At 49.5% G+C, this 25,969-nt stretch overlaps 2 protein-coding genes across 4 annotated transcripts in view; both read right to left on the bottom strand.

Moving 5' to 3' along the window:
* The window catches only part of LIMK2 (LIM domain kinase 2), a 52,192-nt gene extending 33,799 nt beyond the window's left edge, over positions 1–18,393 (bottom strand). Inside the window, exons 1-2 of the mRNA XM_052654398.1 lie at positions 18,278–18,393; positions 5,416–5,515 (exon numbers count right to left, since the gene is read on the bottom strand). Coding sequence (XP_052510358.1) covers positions 5,416–5,515; positions 18,278–18,293 — 116 coding nt within the window. The 5' untranslated portion in view covers positions 18,294–18,393. The remainder of the gene's footprint in view (positions 1–5,415; positions 5,516–18,277) is intronic.
* Positions 18,394–22,397: 4,004 nt separating this feature from the next.
* Positions 22,398–25,969, bottom strand: part of RNF185 (ring finger protein 185) — a 30,183-nt gene continuing 26,611 nt past the window's right edge. For all 3 annotated transcript variants that reach the window (XM_052654710.1, XM_052654711.1, XM_052654713.1), the window contains exon 7: positions 22,398–24,766. In XM_052654710.1, the coding sequence (XP_052510670.1) occupies positions 24,669–24,766 (98 nt within the window). In that variant the 3' untranslated portion in view covers positions 22,398–24,668. The remainder of the gene's footprint in view (positions 24,767–25,969) is intronic.

Below are 25,969 nucleotides of genomic sequence, written 5' to 3'. Positions count from 1 at the left end.
TGCATGCTTTAATATAGTAGGTGATGCTCCAAGTGAAGTCAGAATGGCTAACTAAGGACCAGAGTTGCCCCTGCAGCCGCTGACCCTGCGGTGCCTCATCCTAACGCTCTCAGAGCTCTCTGATCCACTACGTCTGTGATGCTCACAGTGACTTCATGAGGTGGCTAACTTTCACCACGTCTTAGAGATAAGATAATGATGCTCCTCTTAGCTAAAGAACTGGGGCCACAGTTACACAGCTGGCCTGGCTCAGTTAAAGCTCAAATCCAGGTCTATTGTTCCTTTGTGGAAATCACAGTGGAAACAAGACCCCCCGCCACCACCCCAAGCCAGAGAGACCTGATTTCAAATGTCAGCTCTGTGTGACCCTAAGCAAGTCACCTATCCTTTCTGGGCCTTTCTGTTTTAGGACAACATGGGGTTGCAGGATTACTGTAAGACAATCTAAGTGAAACCGATTCAATCAGACAATCTAAGTAAAACTCCCAATATAATGCTTAGTAAATATCAGTTGTCCATCCCTGGCTCCCCACAACCCCTCTCCATCTCTGCCCCAATAGCTGCTGCGGGGCTTCTATGGGGTCTTAGTTTTCTCTTTCCAGAGAACAGAGCAGGATTAAGGCGCACAGCTCTGCTGCATACAGTCCCACCTTGTCCACGATGGAGTCCCCTGTGGGGGCAGAAGGCGGCCCAGGTGTTTGCCCTTTCCCTTCCTGGCGCGGCAGGCCGCAGGCCCCTGACCGCCCGCCTTAATGCCCTGCTGCTGACGGTTTCCCTAGAGATAAACTGGACAAACAGGTCAACGGGCATCAAGGGCTTGAGTGACAGCAGCACCAACAGCAGGGGGCAGAGCTGCTCCACTGACTCCCATGCCCAGAGCCCTCTAACAGCACTTTCTGTTTCCACTAGAGCTCTCGAAGCCTTTGAACAGAGGTCCTTCAATGTTAGCTGATACCATCAGCGGTTTCTTTTCACCTTGACTTTACAGAAGAGGAAATCTAGCCTCAGGGAGGTTAAATGACCGCCCCAGTCAGGAATGCAAAGACTCTGGTAAGGAGGAGGCAGGACACCTCGGTTCAGATCCCAGCTATGCCAGCTACTAGCTCTGTGACTGTGGGCAAGTAAGCTCCACTTCCCTATATTTGTAAAACACGTTTAAGACCAGCACCATCATTATTAGGGTGCTGTGGAAATTAAATGAGATAATGTACATGAAGTGCTTAGGACAGTGTCTGGTGCAGAGTGAGCACTCAATAAATGGTACCTGTTGCTCTAATTATCAAGCTACTGTGCTTCTGTGGATGGGGGTGTGGGTGCTCTCAGCACCGCAGAAAACCCTCTGTCGTCAGCCAGCCCATTACACCACAGTCAGTGGCTACGTCTGTGATTTCTTCACCAGCCTTTCCTGGAGTCACAAATTTAGAGGAAATGGTCTGCAGCTTGACGAAGTGATGGCAGCTTTCTACCTGCGGCATCCCTTTTCCAGAGCGCTGCCTTTAGCAAACACTTCTTGAGAGAGAAAGCTCTTCATGGCCCTGAGGAAGAAGGCCCTGAGAGTGAGCAGGAGCCCTGTGGGGGGAGGGGGCACGGTGTTTCCCTCTGAAGATGACGTCAGAGTAGGTCAGACAGAAGAGTTCTAGGTCGGGGCCACGAAGACCAGCAGAGGCAGCTTTTCCCTCCTCCTTGGCCAAACGTCTCTGACAAGGGTGAAAAGGGCAACAACCTTCAGAAAACCCGTCACCTGCTTTGCAAACATGCCAAGAGGCCAGGTCACCACTCACAGCTTCTTGTTTTAACCTCAGCTACAATGAGTGCCCAAAAACGGACGCTTTCGAATTGTGGTGCTGGAGAAGACTCTTGAGAGTCCCTTGGACAGCAAGGACATCAAACCAGTCAATCCTAAAAGAAATCAACCCTGAGCATTCATTGGAAGGACTGATACTGAGGCTGAAGCTCCAATACACTGGCCACCTGATGGGAAGAGCTGACTCACTGGAGAAGACCCTGATGCTGGGAAAGATTGAGGGCGGGAGGAGAAAGGGGCGAGAGAGGGTGAGATGGTTGGATGGCATCACCGACTCAATGGACATGAGTTTGAACAATCCCTGGGAGACAGTGGAGGACAGGGAAACTTGGCTTGCTATAGTCCACGGGGTCACAAAGTCAGACCCAGCATATCGACTAAACGACAACAAACGGTGTGTGGCCCAGCTGCTTTCCTCCCCAGCAAGAGGGGGCCAGTTTTCCAGAGAGCTTCAGAGAGAAGGGCCCAGCTCTAGAACCAACAGCACTGCTCATGGAGAAGGAAGGTCGGAGGAGCTTAAGAGTCCAAATGGGCCCACTGCAAAGGCTGAGGAGAGGAAGCGGGAGGGGCGGTCACCAAGCGTCCAGAGACCAGGGGGATCCTGGCCAGGCGCCCGCCGGCACCAGCACAATTCCGGACTTCCAGGAGGTTTGTCACCTGGCCCCCACTGTACAGCCGCGGTTCCCAGCCTTAAGTGATTTCCTGTTGTCCGGGGAACCTGAGAATCTGGCGGAAGGCCCTATCGGAGGCAAGACTGCGGATGTGGCTGCAGACAGGGGATGGGCTGGTGTAAGAAGGCGAGGGGAGGAGTTGGGCCAAACTCCAGCAATTTCTCCTTTCAATATCCAGCCCCACCCTGTGACTAGGAAAACAAAGGTGTGGGGGGAGGGGAGAAGAAAAGTCATTTCCTTTATTGTAACTGGAGCCCAGCTGGGTAAAAGCGGGGCTGGGAGTCATAAAGAATGGATCTGCTTTGGGTAGCTGCTTCTGGCAGACTTGAACCCAGACACTCTGAACCCACACTCTGAAATCAGATGAGCTGGGGTGGAAGAGACCTTTTAAGACGGTTCAGGCTGAGGCCTTGTGCTCCTCGTAACCAAGGTCACTTCTAGAGTCAGAGAGAAAATGCAGTCCTTCTAAGCCCTGAAAATATTCCTCCAATTTGGGGCAACGTCAAATTAGCAAGATCGAAGCAATCAATCCTAAAGGAAATCAACCCTGAATATTCACTGGAAGGACTGATGCTGAAGCTCCAATATTTGGGCCACCTGATGCAAAGAGCCGACTCATTGGAAAAGACCCTGATGCAGGGAAAGATTGGAGGCGGGAGGAGAAGGAGGCGACAGAGGATGAGATGGTTGGATGGCATCACCGACTCAACAGACATGAGTTTGCGCCTACTCCAGAAGCTAGTGGAGGACAGGGAAGCCTGGCGTGCTGCAGTCCGTGGGGTCACAAACAGTCGGACAGGACTGAGGGACTGAACAACTACAACAAATCGGCTCCAGAGCAGCCAGTCTCCCTAGGGCAAACCGCCAGGCTCTGTCCAAGGGTTCCACGCCATCCACTTCATGGGAAAGCTCAGGAGTCAGGAGACGTGCCCCATCAGTAGAGTGAGATCAGAAGGATTCTGTCCTTGAGGCAAAGCTGCAAATAGGAGACTGAACTGAAATACTCTGCTTCCCCCACAGGCATGACATTGGTTTAATTGCCAGGGTGGTTCAAAGTTAAAATACACATGTGCATATAGGGGAATACACACACACTCAACATAACACTTAATGACAACTACTGATTATTAATGGTTTTCTATGTGTCAGGCGCTATGCCAGGGACTTTTCACAGGTCACTACATTTAATCCTCTTGAACAACCTTGTGAGACGAGAACTATTCTTTTCCCCATTTTACAGATGAGGTAAGCTCAGGGAAGTCACTGACGGCCAGTTAATAAACTGCAAAGCCAGGGTTTGAAAACAGTTCTCTTTCATAGCCTGCACTCTTTGCCACCAGGATAACGTACCTCACTTCTTTGTGAGCGTGTACTTGTGTCTGTCTCATACACACACACTCAGTGCACTCTAACAAGCTAGCATCTCACCAGACCTACTAGTGACCCAAGACTTCAGTTCTAGAGCCAGCTCATTTCATGTAATTTTTGTCTTTCTCGTTTCAGGCCTCGAGTCTGTGATATGAAGGGGCTGTATCATTCAGAAAGTGGTGCTTCTAGTTATAGGAGAATCCAACAATTCTCCTATAGCTTGTTCTACCCATTCTTGCTTATTTTGGATAGAACATATCCATACAAGTAGGAAAATGGCAGGAACAAACGTGACCATGTCGGCTGAGGCCGAGGAGAGTTCCAGCCTGGGAACTCACAAGGCTCTGATGCTGGTTTGGCTGAGCTGTAAAATGGAAGGGCAGCCAGAGGCCCCTGCAGCTCTGACACTCTGCTCCTATCTTACCAAAGAAGCAAAACGGAAGTAGAATCAACTTCCCTGGGGATGAGAGAAGTAACCAAGGCAGTCAGATGCACAGCCCAAACTGGCGAGCTCTGAGTTAGAGCTGAAAGGGCAGGAAAGTGCTCCAACCCCTCCAGAGGCCAGAGCCCTCCAGGTCAAGCCCCCGCGTAGTTCCCTGGGCGGAGGCAAGTGCTCAAAGGTCAATTCAGGAACTTGCTATCAGCCCAGGGGATGCTTTGCTGTGTGTGGGAGCCCCCGCGTAGTTCCCTGGGCGGAGGCAAGTGCTCAAAGGTCAATTCAGGAACTTGCTATCAGCCCAGGGGATGCTTTGCTGTGTGTGGGAGCTGGAATTCACAGCACGTGGTGCCTGTCTGCATTCTATCATTCTCCGTCGTGAGCACAGCCCTGCCACTTCAGACCACAAATGCCCACCCAGCCTCCTGGTGAAGAATGACCGCAGGCCAGGCGCTGGGTTACACTCTGTATTATACAAAGACAAGCTCCTACTCTCGAGGATTCCAGCCATTCAGTAGGTACCTACCACACTTGACTTCATTAGATCTCAACAAGTCTGTGAGAGAGATGATTAACATCTGTATTTTCCTGATGAGGAAACTGAGTCTCAGAGAGCAGGAACAGATCTGACATTAAAGGCTGCACTGTTTTCAAGAAACCAAGCTTTCTCCAAACAATCATCTAAGAGCCACTGATATAACAGAGTTAATAACAAAAAGCAGGAAGCTAGGGAGGCATCTGGAGTGAAGAAGAGCTGGCTGTGCCAACAGCCCTCAAGGCACCCGTGTAATCAGAAGTGCAGGTGTAGGAAAGCCACGCGTTCTCATCCTCAGTCTCCTCATCTGGCCAGATGAGGGTGCTGGGACACCCTGAAAAGGGCTCCCCCCATCCCCAAACCTCCCACCTCTAGCCGTACCTGGCCCATGTGCCGTTCTTCCAGTTCCATCTGGCGTCGGGGGGGGCCACACCTGACCTCTGCTAACATGCACTTCCTGGGCACCTCCCTCTGCCCCCTGAACACCACCCCTCGAAATGGAATCTCTCAAGTCAGAAGCTTGTTCTGTATCTTCCAGAGGATGAAGGCCAGTGCCTAGCCCGCAGGGCACTGGTGAAGACAGGCACATGGACTCACTTACCGGAAGCAGGAGGTATGCCAGGCTTCGCTGACGGTCCTGTACAACCGCTGGTTGGGAGCAACGTGGTCTCCACAGCCCTGACACCTCCAGGCATCTTCACCTGCACACAGAAGCAAGGGGTTCAGAGGCTGAAGAAGCAGGGAGGGCGGGGGCAGGATCCCCACCTTGTAGAAGATGGGGTTAACAGACTCTGGTGCTGGAAGGGCTGAGTAATGCTCTGCTCCACGCACGGTTCCCTCCTCCACAAGATCCCTGCCGAGCAATCATCCAGCTGCTCATCTCCCCAGGGACAGTGACTCCGTGGCCTCACAAGCAGTGGCGTTCCACTTCTTAAAAAATGGTCCTGGCACTTCCTTGGTGGTACAGGGCGTAGGAATGCGCCTGCCAACGCAGGGGGCCCGGGTTCGACCTCTGGTCCCGGAAGACTCCAACTAAGCCCATGTGCCACAACTACTGAGCCCCCGTGCTCTGACTACTGTGCACCTAGAGCCCATGCTCCCCGGAGCAGCCCCCGCTCACCGCGACCAGAGGAAGTCCAAGTGCAGCGACAGAAGACCCGAAGCAGCCAGTACATTAGTAGATAAATATTTTAAAAGCCGGTTCTGGTTGCTCCTATTTTTTTTTTACTGAAACAAAACCTGCCTTTTCCTTCCTTTCAGCCCATGCTCACAGTCCTGAGTACATGGAATGAACAAGTCTCTTTCTTTTCGGGTCGGCCTTTCCTACAACTGTCCCTAGCCAGCACCCAGAAAGGTCTGTTCTCTAGATTACACAAGGTGCAGCCTTGTCCTTCTCCTCAAAAGCCCTAGTTGTGCTAATTTCCCATCACTTCGTCCAGGAGCTCATTCATTCAATCAGCATCATGGGTCTTTTCACTGGACCCGTCGGTCTAAGCTCTACACTGGAGGCTGTTGGATAAGTCACCTTGCTCCTGAAAGAGGAAATGCACTGGAAAGGAAACAATTCTTCCATATTGTATTTTTTTTTTTTTTTTTTTACTGAGATGTTATTTCACATCAAAGTACTTAGTTCAGAGAAAGAAATTACCAGTACAGTAGGAAAAGAACAAACATTTCATGAACGCCTCCTACTTGCCAAGAACTGTGCAAGGTTCTTTCACAGACCCAATCTCAATTCTCAAAACATACCATGAGACAGATATTATTATATTCATTTAATGGGTGAGGGAACGGAAACTTGGGGCTGGGGGTGAAGCTCAAGCAGCAGCATTAGCACCCCAACTCAGGTCTGGCTCACTTTAAAGCCTGTGCTCTTTCTAGTTCCTGCTCATTCTGCTCAGGGGAGCCAGGAAAGTGTCTGCAGGGGAAGTTGAGCCTTGAAAGATGGGGAAAGTTTACTAAAGGCTGAAAAAGGATGGGGAAGGGCTGTGTGGGCTCAGAGAAGTACGGGCAGTAGCACAGAGCCCGTCCATGTCCCTCTAAAAGGGACAGAACACGATGCTCCTGGTGTGATTCAGGTGCTAACTTCATGAAATAAAGCGGGCTGCTGAGATCAGGTTGTGGTACCTGACTCGGCCCTAGGAAAAGGGACAGGGTTGTTAAAAGACTCTGTTGTGCGCCCGTGTGTGCAGCGTTGTTCTCTCTGGGTAACTCCAGACTGCCACAGGCACAGTGACAGGCACCGGACCCTGGTCTACAGGCACAGGGGCCATGAATAGACAATGCATGGCTCTGCACACTTTAAGACTGCCTGGCGGCCTTCTGGGGCAGCCAGGGCACCGGCAGCTGTCCTCGCAGCACAGGGAAGTGTTGAATAAGCTGGCAGAAGGTTTTAAAGCCTCAGCCCACCCGCTCTCTCCATGCATCACCTCCTGGATCTAAACTTCTTAGACTTTCAAGGGGGAGAAGCCTTTGTGTTTTGAGGGTGGTACTGCTCACACAGTGCACCAAAAACCTCACAAACTCTGAGGCAGAAAAGTCTGAGACACTCCCTCCAACTGGGTTATAGGTGAAACAGTGGTTTAGTGAGAGGGTTTTTAGTGAACACAGACATCAAAATGAATCTTCCCAGTTCTGGAGGTACTGGCATGAAATGTTTTGGGAACTCTTACATGAAAGGCCTGTTAAGACTGCCACATCTCACCCCCAGCAAGTCTCATTATTTTAAGCCACACCTGCTTCTTGCTTTTACTTTTTAATCCACAAGGGACAGTCTCTGAACTGACCACCCACTTACTCAACAATTTGTCTTGGCTCTGAGTGACCTCTGGCTGTTTCCAAAATTCAAGAAGAATCAGGATTTCCACTATGAAGATATTCAAGCTAACTTGTTATGTCCATACCCTCCAGAGCCTGCGCTCATCTTGAGAAACTCAAAGCCATTAAACGCACACTTAACACGTGCTCTGCACTAGACACTGCTGCTACTGCTAAGTCACTTCAGTCGTGTCCGACCCTGTGCGACCCCACAGACAGCAGCCCACTAGGTTCCTCTGTCTCTGGGATTCTCCAGGCAAGAATACTGGAGTGGGTTGCCATTTCCTTTTCCAATGCATGAGAGTGAAAAGTGAAAGTGAAGTCGCTCAGCCGTGCCTGACTCTTCGAGACCCCATTGACTGCAGCCTACCAGGCTCCTCCGTACATGGTATTTTCCAGGCAAGGGTACTGGAGTGGGTTGCCATTTCCTTCTCCAGTACTAGACACTAGGGCACAAAAATCAAGATCCCTGCCTCAACTTCCTCCTCTCACATCCACCTGGTTCCACCTTTGGAAAGTCTCCGTGTCCTTTGGCACGGCCACCCCCCCAGCCCGAGGCCAGGCCCTTGGCTTTTCCTAGTGTACCGCAGTCTCGGCTGACTCGCCCAGACTCCCCAGTGTCTACAGAACTCAACTGTTGAGCACTGTGCTCTGATCTGGACTCCACCTCATCATCACACCTTTCAGAAGACAGTCTCCACCACCACTCCCTTTTCCATTGGCTCCTTCCAACTGCCATTTAAATAAGTTCAAGTCTTTCTCATTAAAAACAAATCTGGAGCCCGCTTTCTCCTCTAGCTACCACCCTTGGTTCTCCACTTCGTAGCCACATGTATTAAAAGCTGTCTAACAGAAGATAAACTGATGGGACTTCGCTGGTGGTGCAGTGGGTAAGACTCACCTGCCAACGCAGGGGACTAGAATTCGGTCCCTGGTCCAGGAAGATCCTACCTGCTGTGAAGCAACTAAGCCCATGAGCCACAACTGAAGCCTGAGTGCCTAGAGCGTGAGCTCTGCAGCACAAGAAGCCACTGCAACGAGAAGCCCGCGCACTACAGCGGGGAGCAGCCCTCACTCGCCACAGCCAGAGAAAGCCTGCACTACCGTGAATAAATAAGTAGGGGTCAAGAACAAGTTGATGCATCATTTAAAAAAAAAAAAGGGCTTCCCTGGTGGCTCAGCTGGTAAAGAATCCGCCTGCAATGCAAGAGACCTGGGTTCAATCCCGGGCTTGGGAAGATCCCCTGGAGAAGGGAACGGTTACCCACTCCCGTACTCTGGCCTGGAGAATGCCATGGACTGTATCGTCCAAGGGGTCGCAAAGAGTCGGACACAACTGAGCGACTTTCACGTCACCTTCCCTTTCCCTGGTATTCCAGGGGTTAAGACTCTGCCTTCCAGTGCACAGGGTGTGGGAGCACCGGGTGTGGGTTTGATCCCTGGTCAGGAGCCATGATCCCACATGCCTCGGGACCAAAAAAACAAAACAGAACACAAGCAATACTGTAACAAATTCAAGAAAGACTTAAAAAAAAGAGAGAAAGAAAACACATTTATAATTACCAAAGGGGAAAGGGCAGGGAGGGATAAATTAGGAGTTTGGGATTAGCAGATATAATCTACTATATACAAAATATATAAACAACAAGGTCCTACTGTAAAACATGGGGAAACATATTCAATATCCGGTAAAACCCAAAAACCAATACAACATTGCAAGTCAACTATATTTCAAGTTAAAAAGAAGCTGTCTACACATACTACACTGCCTTCATTTCCACACTTCCTATTTACCACACAATCCACGGCAATTTGACTTCCACCCCCACCATTTCTCTGAAACTGTCTTACCAAGATCAACAGTGACTGTTTATTGCTAAATTCAATGGTTATGCTTCAGTCATTCTTTCAGCAAATATTTATTGCATGCCAATTATGTATCTAACTATGCTCAGTTAGAAAAGAGCAGCACACAGGAGACAGATTAAACATAGAGCATATATTAAACAATAACATAATTATTTTCACTATAATTGTGGCAAGTTGTAGGAAGGAGATATCAAATCCTTATAATGGAGCAAATGGTGTTGGGTAGGGCACACAAGAACATATTCCTTAAGGAAGTAATTTCCAAGTTGAGCTCTAAAGGATTAAGAGAAATTAAGCAGGCAAAGAGGAGGAGCAAAGGATAACTGGGGAAACTGGGATGGCGGGCAGATCTGTGCAAAACTCCTAAGGCAGGAAAACAAGCTCCTCACACACACGAAAGCTGCCTATTGTCAGCTCCCTGGCCTACTACAATCCCTCAACTAACATTTATTGAAAGGAGGGCTTCCCTAGTGGTCCGGTGATTAAGAAACTGCCTGCCAATGCAGGGAACATGGGTTTGATTCCTGGTCCGGGAAGATACCACATCCTGTGGGGCAACTAAGCCCATGCACCACAATTACTGAAGCCTGTGCGCTCTAGAGCCCATGTTCCACAACATGAGAAGCCTCCGCAATGAGAAGCCAGAACACTGCAATAAAGAGCAGTCTCTGCTCACAGTAATGAAGATTCAGCCACAGCCAAAAATAAATAAAGAAGAAAAAGGAAGGAATGGCCCTCTACAAGGTGGCCCTAAAGAACCTTTATCTTTTAACACCCCTTACAAAGGAATGTTCTAGTTACATCTTGATCTATTGTTTATTCCTGTCACACATTCATATTCTTGTATCCTAACGCTCACACCTCGAGCTACTCTGGGTGTTTAGGGTTTAGGCTACGGTTTACCCACCTTTTCTGCCCTTCATCAGACGTCCATCTTCCCTTCATGGTCCTCTAAAGGCAGGAAGTGTTTGTTTCACTTTGTCAAATACCTGCTTAATACCATTTGTTCTATAATTACAGTTCGTTATGTTTCTGCCTCCTCAGTCCCTCCCTCTCTGCAACACTGCCCCCAACTCTAGGGGCAAAGAGTGTATCTTGATCATCTTCAGATCTCCAGGGCCTAGCCTAAAGATGGGTGCCAAATGGATACTCTATGTGGCAAATCGAACTGAAAAACTTTACCCAGCTGCCAGCTACAGAGGTAATTTACAGAGATAAGCTTCAACAGTCAGCAGCGATGAGTCACCTGGAATATGTCCTTGGGACTACCTCCAGGTAAAGTCACAAGAAGATGTCCTGATCTGTCACACTGTACCTGGCCTAGGCAATTCCCTCGGAACCTTCAGCCTCCCAAGCCTGGATTTTCTTCAGAAAAATACTCTTGGCCTTTTCCACATGCTTACAGTCTTAAAAGTCAATGATTCTCTCTTACAACCTTCATTCTAGGAAAAGGAAGAGAAATATAGTAATACAAAGTCTTGGAGATCTTGGTGAGGCCCAGTGGAAGACCAATCTAGAATGCTGTCTGCCTGGGAAAGTCATTCTCTAAGAAAAGACCTCACTGTGCCAGGCTGTTCACCTCTCCCTTGACTGTGGTTACCGATCCTGTCTGCAGACTTAACAGTGACTGCTGATTGTCAAGAGTCTGACAAAGGGAGCTTGACTACGTAAATGCCCTCAGCAGCTTTGAACAATACAGAGCCCTTGTTAGGTGTTTAATAGTCAAAAACCTATGCCTTCACAGATTAAGACTGAAGGCAGGAGGAGAAGGGGACGACAGAGGAGGAGATGGTTGGATGGTATCACCAACTCAATGGACATGTGTTTGAGCAAGTTCTGGGAGTTGGTGATGGACAGGGAAGCCTGGCATGCTGCAGTCCATGGGGTCGCAGAGTCGGACATGACTGAGCAACTGAACTGAACTGACTGATGCCTTCATGGTTATTACTGGGATTTGTTGCTTTTAAGAAGTGCTAAGTGTGCAATGCAGACAAGGTGATAATTGCAATAAATGGTTCGCTAGGAAGTTTCTCACCTTCAGGATCTTTGGAAAAACAGTATAAAATATATTCCGCTTATACATGCTTCTCTCTTCCAACTTAATAATTGGTGATGTGACCCTCAAACAACCTGTGACTCTACTGGGGCAGGCACAAGAGTACCAGGATGGTAAGGCTAAAAATCATCTATTCAAACCTAACCCTTTCATTTTTCTGAAACATAAATGGGATCAGAGGATAACTGAGTTGTCAAATCATGAGAAAGTCTCAAACCTAAGTTCTGAGACCACCAGACCTGTTACATTTTCATGACCCTGCTGCTGCTGCTAAGTCACTTCAGTCGTGTCCAACTCTGTGAGACCCCATAGATGGCAGCCCACCTGGCACCCTCGTCCCTGGGATTCTCTAGGCAAGAACACTGGAATGGGTTGCCATTTCCTTCTCCAATGCATGAAAGTGAAAAGTGAAAGTGAAGTCGCTCAGTTGTGTCCGACTCTTAGCGACCCCATGGACTGCAGCCTACCAGGCTCCTCTGTCCATGGGATTTTCCAGGCAAGAGTACTGGAGTGGGGTGCCACTGCCTTCTCCGTTTCACTACCCCAGGCAGCCTCAGACAAGCTGAGACTTGCTCAAGACTACAGTTACTCTGTGGAAGGCTCAGCCTGCCACCCCAACTCAGAGCCAGTGCATTTCCCATAAGACACTAACATTCACCTTAATCTTGAGCTAAGAGTTGGGTTTCTGCAAACTAGTCCTTTTCTGACTTCAAAGTGGTGAGAAATTCCAAGCGCTGAGAGCTCATGAAACCATAAAGCCTGACCTGAACTAACATGTACAGATTCTATCCTTTAACTTGAGAAAAAAAAAATCTATGGTGCTTCTCATGTTCCACTAGACAATGAGAACCAGGAACAAAACCCAGCCAATTCAGTGCAGCACAAAACAAGTATGGTGACTGCTGTGGCCCCTGGGAGTTGACAGGTCAGGTATAGAAATCTGATTTGTTCAGGGATAAAGCAGGAAGCCAAGGGGCAGGGCAGCAACTGGTAGGAAACAGCCAAGAGAAAAAATATCACATTTTAATGAAGTGACTACCAACAAGACTAACAATAATGATTTATGTTCCAGCAGATACTCTTCTCTGCATACCAAAGGATTTTCCTCCTCACTAGCTTCCCAAATATACCAAAGGGAGTGTCTAAGGAAGAAAGACTAGATGATTTTTAAAGATGCTAATGGACTTTTCTGGACCTTAGATTCTTCATAAAGGGAGGGGTCAGATTATTCTTACTAATTCTGAGAGTCTATGACATCAAACCAGGGGCCTCTCATTTTTCAGGTCAAGGCACAGACACAGGAATCTTAGAAGGTTTTGTTCTTGCTGTTGTTCCCTTCTGCCCTTCTTTAGTTTATTGGGAAACATTTGTAAGGGTTAAGCAGAAGAACTGGAATTAGACCTGGGTTTGAAACTTGACTCTCTGTCCTTGTGCAAATTATTTAACCTCTCAGATCCTGTGTCTTAAACTTTTTTTTTTTAAGAAAGTAAACAAGTAACTTTCTCCTCCAGTTCCTATCAGTTAAGATTTTAAATTGAAATATAGTTCACATACATTATGCGGGTGTACTGTATAGTGATTTGATGTCTGTGTACATTATGAAATGATCACCACACTAACACTAACTTCAGTAACCACCTGTTTCTGTACAAAGTTACTACAATGTTATTGACTATATTCCTTATTCTGTATATTACATCCCTATGGCTTATTTTATAACTAGAGGTTTGTACCTCTTAATTCTCTTCACCTATTTCACCTCCCTTGTCTCTTAATCTTTAAAAAGACGATAATGTCATCCACCTTACAGCATTACCAAGAGGATTAAGAGAAATACATTACATGAAAATACCTCCCACAGTGCCTGGCACTTAGTTGGCAACTGAATTGTGAGTAGCTTTCCTTCTTTCTTTCCTGTATACCTAGGGAGTTGGCTGGGGAAAAAGTTGAGCTATTAGATACACTAGCCTCAGGATTTCCCTGGCGGTCCAGTGGTTAAGACTCCGCATTTCCACTGCAGGGGACACAGTTTCAATTCCTGGTGGGAGAACTAAGATCCTGTATTCCACGCAGTCAAAAAAAAAAACCAAACATACAGAAAAACCCACTGGCCTCTAAAATCCGAAGGGGAGGTTTCCAAAACAAATCCAGCAAATGTTTTCTATGTGCCCATATGCAAGACACAAAGTACGCCACCAACTTCTGGGGCCATTCATGAGTATAAGGGGCAAGGATATGTACAAAAATAACATACCTCAAAGAGGGACAAACCAGGTGCTGGGGGCAGGGCAAGCTTGGTAGAGGAGTAAGATATTTGGTAGAGACACAAACAAGACAGGTGGTTCTTGTAGCTTTGAGGCACTCAGGTTCTTACTTCCAACAAGTTTACTTAGCGGTGAATGAGTGGGCATTTTCTTATCTGGGGGAAGGGCTACAAATTGGTGAACCTGGTTAACCAAATCGTACACTCTTGGATGGACATTCTCAACCCACTGTCAATGGCAGGGAAGAACTACTTCGAGTCCTTATTATGTGTCAGGCAGTGTTCTAAGCACTATGCAAGCATGAACTAAATGAACATGGTTGGAAAAATCCCCTGGAGGAGGAAATGGCAACCCACGCCAGTATTCTTGCCTGGAGAATTCCATGGACAGAGGAGTCTGGCGGGATACAGTCCATGGGGTCTCAAAGAGTTGGACAGGACTTGAGTGACTAAAAACTAAAAATCAAAAATAAGGATTCCATTAAATAAGGACTAGTACTGTTTCCATTTTACTGAAAATGAAATGGACATGGTCCATTAGTAAGTGTTAGAGCTGGAATTAGACCACAGGGTCTGCTAACTCCAAAGTCTATGTCTTCAACTACATTCTAGACTTTCTTTCCTGGAAAAATAAATCATGGCCAGAAAGATCTAACCAAACAGAATCCCAGGATGGATGTTCAAGGTTTACTTTAATGGAATCAAGCAATGGTTTCATGTTTAGCTACTGCTGGATGTGAATGAAAAGGTAAGAGAGTCTAATTCTTGTCACTGTATAAAGCGAGGTCAAAAGTGGGAAAGAACAGACTTGTAAGAGACTTGCACAGCTCCCTGTCCTCTCACTGCAACGCCCAAGTGATACCTGGGGGTGGACCCCACCCCTCCCTAGTATGCCTGATCCTGAGCTCCTGCCTCAGTTTGCACTGATCAGAAGCCAGCCCTGAGCTAAAACCAGCCTAGCGTCCAGAAAAGGCAGACAACACACCAGGAATGTGGAAAGTCTAACAGTTGGGTTCCTGTTCTATGATGGGCTTCTATTCAGCTTTAAAACCTTGTGGTCTTCTTGGACCCTGCCTTGCTCCCTCCATCCCATATCCAGGGCCATTCGTGTCACCCTGCCCTGACCACAACAAAAGGCATTTCCTCTGGCTGGTGCCTTCTTCCCCTTTCCTATCACTAACAAGCTCAGCTCTGGGCCCAAAGTACCCTACTCCAGACTGGTGCTCTTCCTCACCCTTGTCCAATTCATTGTGCCCACCAAAAATAGACTGATAGTCTAAACATAAAATACACACATCGTGCCACTAAACCTATGGTCTCTACTGCATACCAGAAAATTCTACAAGCCTGGCATTAAATCCTCCACAGTCCGGCTTCGCGCACCTTCTCAGCCTTACATTCCACTTCCTACGACTCCCACACCTTCCAGTCTTTGTCTCCACCGTACATATCAAGTCACTACCCCTTGTGAAGATCTTGAAACTCACCAGCCTTTGCAATTGTACCCTCAGTTTCTCCCTTACCAGGATATCAACCTGCTAAATCCCATCCCCCTTTCTTTAACCTACCTAAGATTTCTCAAATCTTACCCTCAAGTATGACCTGAACAAATGTGATAGCCACTCTGGACACCATGCTGTTCTTCAAACATGCCAAGCACATTCCTGGCTCAGGGTCTTTGCTCATTTTCTTGTATTCCTTGTCCAAAATCTTCTTCCCCCAGATACGTTTCATTTCTCTTCTGAGCAGTTACCCCTGACATATGATATTCATATATTTACTTACTGTCTATCTCTCACCACCAGAACATACACTTCATGAGGGAAAGGATTTGATCTATCTTGCCCTGTGCTGAATCCCCCAGGCCTAGACGTGTTGGTATACAGTAGGAACTTAATATATATTTGTGGGATGAATGTATGAATAAAGTTCTCCTTCACCTTTGAAATTCCCTAGTGTTATCACCTGAAAGCTTCCCTGGTGGCGCAGATAATAAAAGAATCTGCCTCCAATGTAGGAGATGCAGGTTCCATCTCTGGATCAGAAAGATCCCCTGGAGAAAGGAATGGCTACTCATTCCAGTATTCTTGCTGGTAAATCCCATGGACAGAGGCACCTAACAGGCTACAGTCCATGGGGTCACAAAGAGTTGGACATGATTGAGCAACTAATACACACACATAAAATGTTGTCACCTACAGGACTCATAATAGCTTGTCTTGTTTATTTTTTCCTTAATTACTCTAAATAGTGAATATGTCAAAGGCACAAACCACATATTATTCATTTCCACAAATATTTACTAACGGCCTACTGTGTGCCAGATCCTGTACACCTCAAGGACTTTGGACTACTGGAAAGAGCACTGGACAGGTCAAAGGTTAGTCCTGGCTCTACCACTAGTTGAGTGACCCTAGACAAATCCATCTTCCTCCCTGGGCCTCAGTTTCTTTACATGTAAAATGAGGACAGTTACATTATCTCTAGCATCTGTAACACTTGGACCCAGCCCAGTGCCTTAGACACCACAGGTACTCAGCAAATATTTGATTTCTTTATTGTTGATACTCCTGTTACACAGGAACCTGAGTTGTCTTGGAACACAGTTCAGACATAACAAGTAAAAATTTAAGTCCCACTTCCTTCTCTGACTCCATGGGCAACTTCATTCTAGTGTTTATGATATAGAGAGGATGATGCACCAAATTCGAAGCTGGAAAATATTAATTCTGACCACCGCCATTTACTTGGCTTTGGAACCTTGAACAAGCAATTTCTGAACCTTAGTCTCCTCTCCCATAAAACAGCCATATTGACCTTCTCCTAGCTCTTCAAAGGCACCACATGCCTTCCTGCCTCGGGACCTTTTTATGTTCCCTCTGCCTGGAAAGTTCTTTGCCCTTTCTTAGCTGGACTAACTTCTACTTATTTTCAGGGCTCAGTATAAACTTGCTTTTTAAAGGAATGTATTCCCTATCCACTCCACTTGCCCCTGATGCAATCTTATTGTAATTATCTCATTTGCTCACCTCATTTATTTACCGTTCATCTCTAGGAGTGTAAGCACCATAAAGGTAAGAACTGTGTCTGTTTTGTTTATATTTCTCAGCGCTTGGCTAAGCGCATGGTCCAGAAGTATCCAATAAATATTTTTATGGAAGAATGTACAAACTAATGCATCCAGAGGCACTAATACCTCCAGACAGCTTTTTGTTTCCTTCAGAGCAAGAGCCAATAAACATTACTGCACTCTAAGATCTTTCACAAGTTTCTGAGAATCAAAGTTCAAGACAGGGAACCGACATTACCTAGAGGTTAGGGAAAAAAAAATTAGAAATCACTTGAGATTAAAAAAAACTCTGGAAGCTAAAAAAAAAAGACCCAGTAAAACAGGAAGAGACAGGCAGTATGTCTACCCCTAGCCCTCTTTCTCCAGGAGCCTATTATCAAGAATAAGGAGAAAATGCCATGCTCCCATGGTGAGGAAGTGACCCACTGGTGGCCTGCTCCTTGTATTCAGGATGGAGGAAGTGACTGTCCACAGGCTGAAAGCCAGGAAGCAGGGGCAGATATCCCGGACAGTCTCCCCCCTCCACTATTCCCTCCTGCCAGCTCTAGAAAGCTTCTGGATGCTGACCCTGGTGGACCTAAAGGCTGGGCCACCCACACAGGTGGCTGGGAAACAGTAAGGTCCTGGTGCTGGGGGACAGACAAGGAGGGCAGGAAGCTGCAGGGTGGTGTGAGGTGATGGGGAGGGGACTGCAGGCCCAGCCAACCTAACCCTGAAGCTACCCTTCTCCCTTAGATACTTCCTTTTAGGAGGTGTTGGCCCACCTTCCTCTCTGCTCAGAGGGGCCCTCAGGGGGCGGGGGCCTACTTGCCCCAGAAAGACGCACTCTCTCCCTACGCTCCGTCGCTTCCTAAATCCCCAAGGAGCCCACACTGCTTACTTCCTGCAAAGAATCCCAACGCCCAGGAGACCGACCGCAACATACCCGCCAGAAGCCTTGGATCCCATGGGGAATGCCATACTCTCCGCAATTTTCCACAGAAAACCCATTACCCGGGGTAACTGCATTCCCTCAGAACTGCCCCAAACTCTGAGGTTCCCGTACTCTCCATGTGCCCTCAAACCCCTCACTCCAAGGAAACCCGGGCTCCTCAGCTTCCAGTTTTAATTTGAGGACCTGCAGCCGCCAGGGCCACAGAAAAAGATGCTCCCCGGCATTCCTCCCCTCAGGGACCTCAGCTCGCGGGAAACCGACCCACTCCGCCAGCCGCCCCCTCTCGCGAGCCCTCTTCCCCGCCCCCACAGCCTCCGCGTCTCCGGGGAGCGCTGCGCTCCTTCGCCCAATTATCCCTCTGAGGAGCGGGGACCACAGACAGACACTCCCGAGAGGTCGCCAGCTCCCCTCAGGCGCCCCGAGCCCAGGACAGGACGGCGCGGCCCTTTCTTACCCGCCTGCGCCGCCATGGTCCCGGAGGCGCGGAAATGAGGAGGAAGAGACCGCTGCCACACCACCTCCGCGAAGCTCCCGCCGCCGCCTCAGGCGCGGGAGGACCTCTGCCCCGGGCGCGAGCGGGTTGCGCCGCCTACGGCGCCCGGGGAGGACCAAACCCGCACCTGGCACGGGGGCCCGCCCGCCGACGCCCCGCCCAGCCGAGGCCAGGCCCCGCCCCCCTGACGCGGGCTCTGTGGCGGCCCTAGCGCCCCCTAGCGCTGGAGGCGCCCGCCTTGGGTGCCCGAACTGGTGAGGGCGATTCCGAGCAGGCCTGAGATCTAACTCAGAGGCCTCTCTACCCATAAGGATGAAGAAAACAGAAGCTAGAGGGTCAGGTTTGACTGCCTCAAAATGAGCTGAGCTGGAATGGGAACACAGGCTCTTAATCTCCAGTTCAGAGCTCTTTTCAGCAGAGTATTTGGAATCAAGAGTATGAAGCTGGAGAAACCAGGTTTACCCCCCAAACAGCTTTGGGGAGGGTGGTGGGGGGTGAGCTTTTCTCAGAAGCTTCTGGCTCAGAGAAGCCACTTGTCTAGAAGCAAGCTCACACTCGGTGGCAGATCCTTAACAGGCCAAGTACGTACATAAATGACTCCAGAACACCAGATCTTCCAGTGGAAATATACCTGTGGTCTGGATTCACCCTTTTCGGACTCCTCTTTGTAGAGAAGAGCCCTGGACCAGGATTTAGGACAGCAGACTGGTTTCTGGCAGCCACGGGCTGACGGCCTTGAGAACCACTTTCCTCACTGGATTTGGTTCCCTGTGTGATGAAGGTTGACCACATCAGCTGGTCCCTGAGGTCCTTCCTGTCTGATTTTCTTGTGCGGGGTCTTTCCTTAGATCAGATTTAGGTCATGAGAAAGTGTACAAATGACCAGGAAGGGGGCCCAAGGAAATGAATCAGGACACTCCCACCAAGGACGAAATTCCACCCAGCCGACTCCAGTCCAAGCAAAGGTGAGCACAGTTCTCTTCCCTTGTGCCCTGAGCATGTAGTCCAAACCAGATGCAGGTCAGATGGGCCGCTGATGTCCTGAGTGTGAAGAAAGTGCTGTGGGGCAGTGGGGGAGATGTGCCTGACTTCTGTTAGTTCCTGGGAACCCTCTTCTGCAGCTGGCTTTAGTGTCTGAAGAAATCTCTCCTCTGATAAAGTAAAGATGAAACTGTGTGTTGAGTTAAAGTGATGGGGATCCAGGGAACTCTCCTGACAAGCCACCTCAGGGCTAGACAAGAGGCGCGGGACTTTTATTTGTCCCGCACATGGAAGAGGTTACACTGTATCTTCCCAGACGCTGGCAGCCTTGGAATCAAGACCCCCGGGAGGCTTTCCCTCTCCCTCTGCCCCACAGCAAGGTACCCAGGTCTGTTTCATCTCCTTCTTCACTCTCTCTCATTTCTTTCCCATCTCCAGCCTCATGGTCTTCACCCACTGGGAGTGAGGGGATAAACAACTCCCCGAAGTTGCCCCCTGGGAAGCTGAGGGAACTCTGAGAAATGCAAGTTAAAATGTAAAGGAAGAGAACAGCAGTCTCTAGAAATGATATAACCCAGAAAAAGCTTTTCAACATGGACACAAAGAACATTTCAAAAGCACTGATGAACTCAAAGGGAGTTCTGGAGGGCAGAAAAGACCTGTGTGTGCAGGGAGAAGGCCCGCTGCGTTTCTGGCACCAAGTCAACTGTCCAGTTTGACTACATGACCATGGCTTGGTCAGTCCTTGAGGCCAGATACGGCTGACTGACTCACAGTCAACTCTCTGGGCCAACAGAAATGGAAACCTGGGCCCTAACACCAGCTTAAGGTTCAAGCTCTGCTATCCTGAGGGAACTGGTCTACTGGTCAACAGCCAGACACTCCCAGTGTCGCTTCCATGTGCTTCAAACCAAATCAGTCTAGGGTCTCTAATCGCCTCTCCCTGGATCGTCCTGCCTAACATGGACTGGGGAATCATCCAAAGTTATGCTTCTGTCACCTCTCTGCTCAAAAACCTGTAATAGCTCTCCACTGCCGACAAAATAACAGCCAAACCAGGCCCTCACGAGCTAACCACATCTCACCCTATAGCCTTCTCTTCCTACTCCCGTCACTCCAGGACTCTGCTTCTTCCTGAATGCATTCTGCCCGAGTACCATTCTGCCATGCCTACAGCCACCAGCTGTGCCCAGTGACCCCCCTGCTCCCCAAGTTCTCTGTAGTTTTGTTGTCCCGTTCTGCCAGAAGTGCAGTCATTTCTAAACTCTTAACACATTATTTTCAATTGTATCATTTTGCAACCCCTGTGAACTAATCTGAATCTGCACTGTCCAGTGAGGTAGCCACTAGCCATATGTGGCTATTTAAATTGAGATTGAAAAATTCAGTTCTTCAGGCCACTAGCCACATTTCAGGAGCCTGACAGCCACTTGTGGCTAGCGCTTACTGTGTTGCACAGCGCAGACAGAGAACATCTGCACAACTGTCAAAATTTTATTCCATGGTGCTGTTCTAGACAGTGATCAGGAAAGGCTGCTAACATCAGAGAGAGAGACTACCAGACATTATGTGTCTCCTGATATGATGCAGCGGGTATACACTACCACTTATGACACAGTCTTACAAAACAAACAAAAAATAAAACCTGAATCTGGCCAAGTCTCTAGACTTAACAACCAACTTACAGGAAATGCAAGCGTAAGTAGACTTGGTTAATACCACAGTGATGCAAACAGCGAAAGTGAAGCTACAGCAAACTCAACAGGGCAAATGAACTGGTTTCCTTAACAGATAAACCCCAAGGGAAAGAAGAGATGGAAAAGGACCATATAGATATAACAGAAACTTAGACATCCAATACCAATGTATGGGTCTATTTTGGATCTCAACACAGACAGACTGTACGAAAAGTTATGAGACAACTAGGAAGATTTGAACAATGATGGGACACATGATATTAAGGAAGTACCATTAATTTTTAAAGGTACATGCAAAGTATTCTGGCTAGTTTTAAGAATCATTATTGGGATGCACACTGAAATACTTAAGATGGGCTATGACGAGAATTTGCTTCCAAACAGTGTTCCAGCAGGACAAATGAACTGGAGAGGAGCAGTGCGAGTGGGGTAAGTTACGACTGGACCTGTGTTGGCGGCTACTGGGGCTGGGAAACTGGCCCGCAGAGGCTTTCCTGCCCCGCTCTCCTGTGCCTGGTTTCCTCTTCTTACTGGGTTTATCAACTCCTAGAGCTCCCTTCAGCACTCTTACCTGGAGAATCCCAGCGACGGAGAAGCCTGGTGGGCTGTAGTCAGACACGACCCGCTGAGGGTCGGACCCCACTGAGCGACTTCGCTTTCACTTTTCCCTTTCATGCATTGGAGAAGGAAATGGCAGCCCACTCCAGTGTTCCTGCCTGGAGAATCCCAGGGACGGGGGAGCCTGGTGGGCTGCCGTCTATGGGGTTGCACAGAGTCGGACACGACTGAAGCGACTTCGCAGCAGCAGAGCTCCCTTTTCTTAGCATTTTCTACTACATCTTGACACTATTCAACTTGGTAACTCTGAGGTCAAAGTTTAAGAGGGTGAAGAGAGCTCCTCTCAGAGGGATGACCTGTAGCTCCGATGTGCTGGGGAGCCTGAGGCTGGGCCAGGTTTGTAATCCCACCATCTCCCAAGGAGCTTCACAGAGCAGCACGGCCCCTGCTCAAGGTGGAGGGCGCAGCTGGAGGACTAGACAGCCTCCCTCGTCAGGGAACACGGAGAGACGTGCTGACGCTCGGCAACCCGCCTTCCTCAGGGCTCTTTCGGGCCACAGGCTAGGCTCCATGGCGGCAGCCTGCAAGCTGCAGATTTCCATACACTTATCAGAACTGGGTCTGCCTGCCAGACAGGTCACAACTTGGGTGCGGCTGTCTCTGAAACCAGGCCTCCAACCTAAGCTTCTCATTTCTAAGTATCCACGGGTGTTTGAAGACGTTCATCCTCAGTTTAACATTCCTGAGGACACAAAGGTGCTCTGAAGAGGCCAGACCAGTGTGACGAGTCCCCAACCCATACCCTCACTCCTCTGACACAGAAACTCCACAGCTCAGTTATGTAAAACCGTTTGTTTAATTCTAAATCAAATCGCTTTCACAACAGTGAAAATTAGTGACTGGGCAAGGTGTGCCACTGTACACGGTGTTGTTTCCTGACAGGTGGCAGGAAGGGCTGGGGCCCAGAACATAGAAACACACACACAAGAGAGGAAAACTGCCTCGGCAGAGAGGCTATGTGGTGAGCCTGCAGGGGGCTCAGAAGGGGGCTCCCTGTCAGGGCTGGGCCGGCAGTCCCAAGTCAGCTCTCCTGCCCCAGCTCCTGGCAGAGGGCGAGTGGGGACCTGCAAGGTTCAAGATCAGCACTGGGCCAACCTGGCTTTTCTAAGTTTCCTGGGATGCCTTTGCTGGTGGAGCTCGCCTGGGCCCACTCCACTTCGTTGAAGGGTCCAAATTATTTGTCTTCCTACCTGCAACCCTTCTTTCTTTAACCTTTCTTCTGCAGACCCATTTCTGTTGGATCCATCCAACTGAAGTCCTCTTGCCCATCACTAGGTGGGGCCATCGCACTGAGAAACTTCAGGGGCCCTCACCAGAGGTGAGAAAAAGAGCACTTTTCTCCTGTGGGCGCCCAGGGAATGTTTAAAATCCATCAGGTACACTGTAAAGGAGGTGGCTTATTCCTACCAAATGGGTTCGGTAAACGAACCACCTATTCAATACTTGTGTTTTGTCGGTTTGAACACTGAGCTCTGGCACTGAAAGCTATGGGGCTGGGGAAGGGGGCTGCAGTGGAGGGGGCAGAGGGCCTCCCTCATCTTCCTCCAGGTCTCTGTCTCCACAGGCTGTGCAGAGCTGTATCTGGAACACACACTAGGGGGGCTCTCTACTGGGGAAGCCCAGGAGCAGTGTGGAACGGTGATGGGAGAGCACCCCAGAGTAAACCCACCTCCCCCAACCCTGAGGATCTCTCTTGTAAGAGACTCGATTTCTAGGAAGAGGCCAGACTGTCAGAGCGAGAACCTTCCCACCCGGTGAGCTGGCCTGCTGCCGGCACCACACTTCTTCAACCAGATTCAGAGGAAGAAGCTTTAGAGATTGAAAATCAGATCAAGGGCTGGGGAGGAATGGCTTCCCTGGACGTTTCCAGAGGAAGGTTTCCATGGGAAGACCGCATCCTCTTATCATGCTGAGGCTCCTGGTCTCTGTGCCCGGCTCTACAAAACACCAGGGGCTGTCGGCTCTGGAGGCGCATGCTCCCCTAGTTTTAGCACACACATAGGTCTTGGAGCCACACCAAAATCAGAGTCACACGCTGGTCTCCCTGTCCCTGCCTCTTCATTAAGGACAATCTGGCTTCTGAGGAGAGTGGTCTTCAACATGCTGCTGGGATGACTCAACACGGCCCCCCAGTTTCCTCTGGGGGGTCTGGGAGAAGTTGCACCCAGAGCTTCTGCGGCCTTGGGATAGCTGCTCATTCAGTCCTTTCTGCATCCGAGCTCGGAACCCCACCTGAGTCCCACAGCAGGTCTCTCCTAAGATGCAGTCGGTCCCGGGCTCGGCAATCACCTGGGATGGTGCCCCTGGGCAGGAGGCAGATGTGCACAGTTCTGGAGGGTGAGGTGATGGGCAACCACATGTCTCTGTGGGTAATATACGTCAGGAAATCAGGAGGTCATTCAGGCCACCCTGGAGCCAAAGACACTGAACAAGGCCCAGAGGCAATCAATCTTTGGGTCTCTGGTGAGTTCATGAATCAACCCCAGCTCCAGCTGCTGCAATAAGGATCTTAATAGAACAGCCATTTCATGCACGTCTGCTGAGGAGGAAGAGGAGGAAACAGGACAGAACAGCACTGGGATGCCAAAGGGGAACCTCTCTGCTCGAGGAGTCCCACTGACCTCAGAGGCCACTCACCAAGGGGTATTTTTTATAAAGAGATGGAATAAAGTTTCCATACTGGGTTCATCCCTTTGTCTTTGTAATGTTAACTTCGGGTGAAACTGGACAGTTCCTCTTCTCCTGCTTCTCCCCTGTGTGGAGTCAGGACCTGCTGAGCTGGCTGGACAGGATTTCATGGTGTAACCAGTGAGAGACTGACTTGATGCCAAGGCCTGAGGTTACAGCAGGGTGTTTACAGCAGTGGCCAGACTCCAGGGTCCTCAACGGCTGGTCTTGAGTTCCAAAGCTCTGATGGAGAAGCAAGACTCCTTGATGTGTCGCTAACCCCACTGATTCCAGGGGTCAGGATTAGCCAGGAAGTCAAACATCAAGAGTGGGGGTGGCGTATCACTGGTCCAGCGGCCCTGCCGTGGATGTGGGCCGGGAGCCCAGCATTAGGCAATCAATAGCCAGAACATGATCACCAGGGCCACAAACAGGAAGAGGCGTGAGAGGAACTGCTCGTCCACGTACTGGGGCGTTCCCGGGACAGCTGGAGGGACACAAGGGAGGGGAGAGGCTGTGAGAATGCAGCAGCCGTGCTCATTGGCCGCTGGGTCAGAAGTCCAGAGCATCAAGCTTCGTCTCTTTACAACAGAATCCTGCTACACTGAAAATATTTCCAACCCCAAATAATATCAGACAAAACAAAATCAGAATTATTTTAAAACTGTGGAATCATGTAACAACAAGGATAAAAGTCTCCAGTTTATCCTAAGAGGGTTGTTGCCTGCAGGTGCACATAAAACAGGAAAGTCTTGGAGGAAAAGAAGAAAAGCTACTCTCTGTTAAGTGTCTTATGTGTGCTGTTTAGTATACACATTACGGCCTGGTAGGTATTTTTATCCCATTTTGTGTAACAAGGACTGAAGCACAGGTATGAGGGAACCTTCCCAACATCTCAAGGTCCATGAGCTGGTGGAGACCCCGCAGCTGTGCTCTCAGCCTCTGCACACCGTCTCTGGGTTCCGGCACTGGTGAGTCAGGAGGGGTTTCAGGGAGCCCCATGTGGGGTGTCTTCCTTTTTCAGAGGCAAGAACGAGCGCCCAGACAGACAAGAAGACCTGTCTCCCTTAGTGCATAGCAGGCTCGGGGCAGAAGTGGGCTGAGAGCCTGGGTCTCCACTCCTCTCCGCTCTGAGAAAAGCTACTATGCAGAGCTCCTCCTCCTGCCTGTGGGGCAAGGAGTTAGGAGAATCTCCATCCCAGATGGGCAAACTGTACCCATCACGACAGGGAAAACCGCCTGTGACTGGGGCAGGGGGTGCAGTGGCCCGCGGTCAGCCTGGCTGTGAACTCCGTGCGCCTGGGAAGCCCCAGGCGAGGCGGGGCCAGGATGGATGGAACCGTGCTGCCAGGCAGGCGCCTGCTCCTCCCAGCGCCCTGAGTGGCTGCTTCGGAGCAGAGCACACCCGGCGCTGGGGGACCTCTCTCCTCTGGTGAAACAGCAGATGGGCAGGGGAGAGACTTCTGGGGCAGAGGAAGGCACGAAGGCCAGTCCCCAGATTGCATGGGGCCGTGTTCCTCCCCAGTGAGGCGCTCTGGTGGAGCCAGGGAGGCTGGCAGGCAACAAAGACTCATGGATTGTCTGCCATGTGCCAAGCACCAGGGTGGAGGCACGAGAAGAATGGACAGCGCAGGAGAGGCTCCTGTCCTGACAGCATGAGCTCCTGCTCCGGAACCATGCACCATGCCCT

This window comes from Budorcas taxicolor, chromosome 17 (assembly GCF_023091745.1).
Source record: "Budorcas taxicolor isolate Tak-1 chromosome 17, Takin1.1, whole genome shotgun sequence".
Classification (NCBI taxonomy): domain Eukaryota; kingdom Metazoa; phylum Chordata; class Mammalia; order Artiodactyla; family Bovidae; genus Budorcas; species Budorcas taxicolor.
Note: the sequence above shows the minus strand (reverse complement) of the source record. Positions and strands in the feature narration are given on the sequence as shown.